General features: G+C 40.5%; 1 protein-coding gene across 1 annotated transcript; it reads left to right on the top strand.

Moving 5' to 3' along the window:
- The first annotated feature begins 2,093 nt into the window (after positions 1–2,093).
- Positions 2,094–2,621, top strand: LOC127136501 (uncharacterized). The gene has a single exon (XM_051063049.1). The coding sequence runs from the start codon at positions 2,094–2,096 to the stop codon at positions 2,619–2,621; it is 528 nt and encodes a 175-aa protein (XP_050919006.1).
- Positions 2,622–4,685: the final 2,064 nt, after the last annotated feature.

Below are 4,685 nucleotides of genomic sequence, written 5' to 3'. Positions count from 1 at the left end.
CACCCAATAAGATAACCTCGCTCTAATTATAGACATTCAAGTAGTGATGGATAATTGGGATATTAGGAGGACCTTCATAGGATTTTCAAGATAATTTCTAGAAAGGTTGGCTGTGAAGAATGAGAAAGTAGAGAATTGGAAAGCTTTCAATGCCATTATAGCCCTTTCGATTCATGGGATCATGCTCTTCCCAAACATAGAGAATTTTGTGGATCAAATAGCTGTGGAAATTTTTCTCTCATGTAACCCAATACCTTTCCTGTTAGTTGACATCTACTACTCTCCACATGAAAGTCGTGAAAAGAAAGGAGGTACCTTACTATGTTGTGCTCTGCTCTTACATGCCTGGCTCATGCCACATCTCAAAGAAGAAGGTCCAATCAAGTTTGAAAAGCTTAAATGGTCACATAAATTGGGGTTTATCATTGCTGGTAACATCAAATAGTATTTGAGGGAGGGGAAACTATTGGTATCATTGCTAGATATGGGGATTTCCCTAATGTTCCATTCTGGGGAACTAGGGGTTGTATCAATTACAATCCTATTATATCTCTAATACATCATGGATACCCCATGTATGGTCCTCCATAAAGCAAGGCTTTGAAACCATTCATCTTACACGACTTGAATATGAATAACCCTGTTATGAGGAAGGTCAGAAAAGCTTGGAATGTAATTACAAGGTAAGGTAAAGAGTGGGGAATAAGGAATACTCTTGTTAAGGAATCTTATACCCACTGGTTAAGGGAAAGGGCACAAAGGATTAAACTCTCATACCCTTTTGATCCTTCCATATTTCCTCTAGTTCTTGAACAAGAGCCCATCCTACCTAAAGATGTTGAGAAGCTCAATTCCCATATCAAAGAGCTTAAAGTAGAGAAATCTTAATTGCGGCTCCAACTCAATTAGGAGAAGCAAAAGAATGAAGATTTGGAGGATGAGAAAAGAGGTAAAAGCCCAATTTGAAAGCAACAAAAAGAGAGCCAGAGACAAGAAAGGGAAGAGAGAATTGGTTGGTGATGCTCTTTTAGGAGCTAATTGTGAGCTTAGTGGTTGCAATGATGAGTTAGACCGAGCTTGGCGTGTCGTACGAGACTTGTAAAAGACTCTAGAGTTATCCAACTTGGCCAAGAAGAATGCACAAAGTGACTATGAAGCCTAAATCCTTGAGTTGAGGAAGACCATCAAGGAATATCAGGATCACACATCCCAAGAGAAATTGGATAAGAAAAAAATACATCGAGCCTACCTTCATGAGAAATTTCAGTTAGGAAGAGCTTGTGAGAAAATCCAAAACATGAAGGTTGGGATCTTTGATGAAGCTCACCAAGAGTTAAAGAACAGTTGTAGATATTGGGAAGATGCATATCGAAGAACAGAAGGTACCATAGCTGAAAGGGATGGCATTATTAGGAACCTGCAAGGTCTATATACATAATGGAAGAACGAGTATATGAACATGCACGTCGTGACCAACTACACTCTTCAGGATTTCCCCGACAAGATAAAAGAGGTTGATCTAATCATGTGTTCAGAGAACACTCCTCACCAAGTCTACAACTTTGTCAAGTTTTGCAAGAAGACTCTGACCAAACTGGTTACCGATGTTGAAGATCTTCATAAGACTCAAGGAGTCACTTCCGAAGTTACCTTGTAATTCAAAGTTCTTTCCAATTAAAAGAGGATTGTCTCTTTAGCTTCCTTGTACTTGTTATTTGATTCCAAAAGAATGAATGAACGAGGATTTTATGATTCCACCTTGTGTATGATTTTTATTTTTGATTGCAATGCCAAATGTTTAAATGTTACTTGCAATAAATAACACAACAACTAAGAGCTTTGCCCAGAAAAATAAAAATAAAAACAAAAAAACATTTGTGCATCATTCTGCATGACATAAAAGCAAAACAAGAAACTTACCACTTGGCATTTTTCCATCCAGAATCATCAAACTAACTTCTCGAAATCCATACAACACCTGAGACAATCAAACATCACTCATGGATCAGCTAGAACATAATTAAGTCGTCTTGAGAGAGGAGATGCCCAACATGCGTGCCTAGATGTGACAACTGATGGAGATAATCCAAGATATGGCCAGGGGCCATGAGGCCACTGCTAGGGCTCAAGAGGAAATCCCCCAAGCCAACCAGCGAGCTGCTGCTACTAACCTGCATAATCCTACACATGCTACTCTTGTTATGGAAATCCCTATAGGGACACCTGTAGGTATTCCTCCACTCGTGGGAGTAGGTTCATTGAACCCAAATGTTGTACCCGATGTCAATCCTCTCTTCCTTGAGGTGGATAATCAAGACAATATTTTCTTCAGTCCAAGGGATGAATCGGTCTTTGATGCTTTTGGGCCAGTAAGCACTGAGATAGAAAGGAAGGTTTGTGCCATAGAGGAGAAGTTGAAGGCGATGGATGGGTCCAATACTTTTGGGCTAGATATTTCTGAAATATGCCTAGTACCAGGCATCCAAATACCTTATAAGTTCAAAGTCCCCAACTTTGAAAAATATAAGGGGATCAGCTATCCTAGAACCCATATCAGGGAATACTGTCGGAATATGGCTGCACATTCCAATGATGTGAAGCTACTCACGCACTTCTTCTAAGATAGCCTTAGTGGGGCTTCGTTGGAATGGTACATGCAGTTAGAGAATACGTCTATCCAAACCTGGAAAGAATTGGCCGAAACATTCCTCAAACACGATCAGCATAATACTGATATGGCTCCAAATAGGACCCAACTCCAAAGCCTGACACAGAAAACTGATGAGTCGTTTAAATAGTGCATCCAACGATGGAGAGAGTTGGCTGCTAGAGTCCAACCCCCGCTTCTTAAAAAGGAGCTTGTTGGCATATTCATGGGTACCCTCCATGGGCCCTACTTGGAAAAATTGATAGGAAGTACTTCGGCTGGATTTTCATATTTGTTGGTCGCTAGCGAAAGGATAAAGAACTATCTGAAAAGTGGAAAAATTTAGCATGTAGCGCATCCGTCTAACAGGGCAAGGAAGCCATTTTCTGAGTTTGCCAAGAAAAAGGAGGGAGAAACCAATTATGCGTCAGTCGCTAAGGGGAAGGGAAAAACGTATCAGGCGCCTTATCAACAAGTAGCTTCCGTGGCACCTAATCTATATCAGCAGCAACCCTATACCATCAATGCAGAGCAGAATGTAGGTCAACATCCAACTCCATACCAACAACCCTATGATTGTCAATAATAACAATACTATCAGTCAGGCCAACCAAGGCAGAGGAGGCCTAAGAGGAAGTTTGATCATATCCCTACAACTTATGCTCACTTACTTCCATATCAACTCAAAGGGTCGTTGGTACAATTAAGAGAGTTGGCACCTCCAACCGTTCTCCCTCCCAGGTATGATGCTAATGCTCATTGTGAGTTCCACTAAGGGGCACCGAGCCATACGATTGAGAATTACAAAGCACTTAAATTCAAGGTGTAAGATTTAATTGATGCTAAGGCCATTACGTTCATGCTGAATGGTCCTAACATAAACAACAATCCTATGCCACCTCACACCGGTCCTTCGATGAGTGTGTTATAAGAATGTGGAGGAAAGAAGATGGTGACCAGTGTGGATAATATAAAAACTTTATTGGCTACTGTCAAGGAGAAGTTGTTGATGAACAAGGTATACCCCGGGTATGATATTGACTATGAACATTTCTTGATAAATCCTCAAGTCTGTGAGAATGTAAAGGCTGGTGTTCAAAATTTGATAGACCGATGGATTATGTTAGTAGAACAGTTGTCTACTATCGTTGAAATGGCCACTCTTGAGATCCTTTCTGATTCAACTCATGTAGCGTTCGAGATTCCTTACGATCTGATTCTGATTCCTACAACAAGATATTCGATTACGTAGCTTGTCATTACAATGCCATCTCCATTCCATTTTGAAAGCACGATAACGGTGCCATGGAATTGTGACTCTATGATTTATATCTATGGACATAAATTAGAAGAGGAACATGTGAAGTCCAAGGAAATAAGTGTAAATAGTGCTGGAGCAAGTGGCATAACTCGAAGTGATAGGGTATTTGCACCAGTGCCTCCCCCAGACAATAACAACCATGGATCCTCAAGTAAGGTTCAAGGTAAACAAGTCGTGAATGATGACTAATGGCAGAATGTGGCTCAGAACGCAACTCCCATGGACGAAGTGGAGGAATTTCTTTGACTCATCAAAAGGAGCGATTATAAGGTGGTTGACCAACTCAACCAAACACCTCAAAATATTTCCATGCTAGCATTGCTAATGAGTTCTGAAACCCACAGGAAGGCACTTATAAAGTTCTTAAAGGCAACACATGTCCCACAAGAAATATCTATGAATCAATTTGAAGTTGTCGTGGACAACATTTTTACAAGTAGTTGTTTGGGTTTTAACGATGATGAACTCCCACCCGAGGGTAGGAACCATAACAACGCACTGCACATCTCAATTGAATATGTAGATACAGTTCTATCCAGAGTGTTGGTGGATAATGGCTCGTCGTTGAATGTTCTATCCAAGAACTCACTGTCCAAGCTGACTATCGAAGGATTAATGATTAAGACAAGCTCACTAATAGTGAGAGCTTTTGATGGTTTAAGACGAATGATGGTGGGAGAGGTTGACCTTGCTATAAAGATTGGGCCTCATGTCTTT

Source organism: Lathyrus oleraceus, chromosome 4 (genome assembly GCF_024323335.1).
Source record: "Lathyrus oleraceus cultivar Zhongwan6 chromosome 4, CAAS_Psat_ZW6_1.0, whole genome shotgun sequence".
Classification (NCBI taxonomy): Eukaryota; Viridiplantae; Streptophyta; class Magnoliopsida; order Fabales; family Fabaceae; genus Lathyrus; species Lathyrus oleraceus.
Note: the sequence above shows the minus strand (reverse complement) of the source record. Positions and strands in the feature narration are given on the sequence as shown.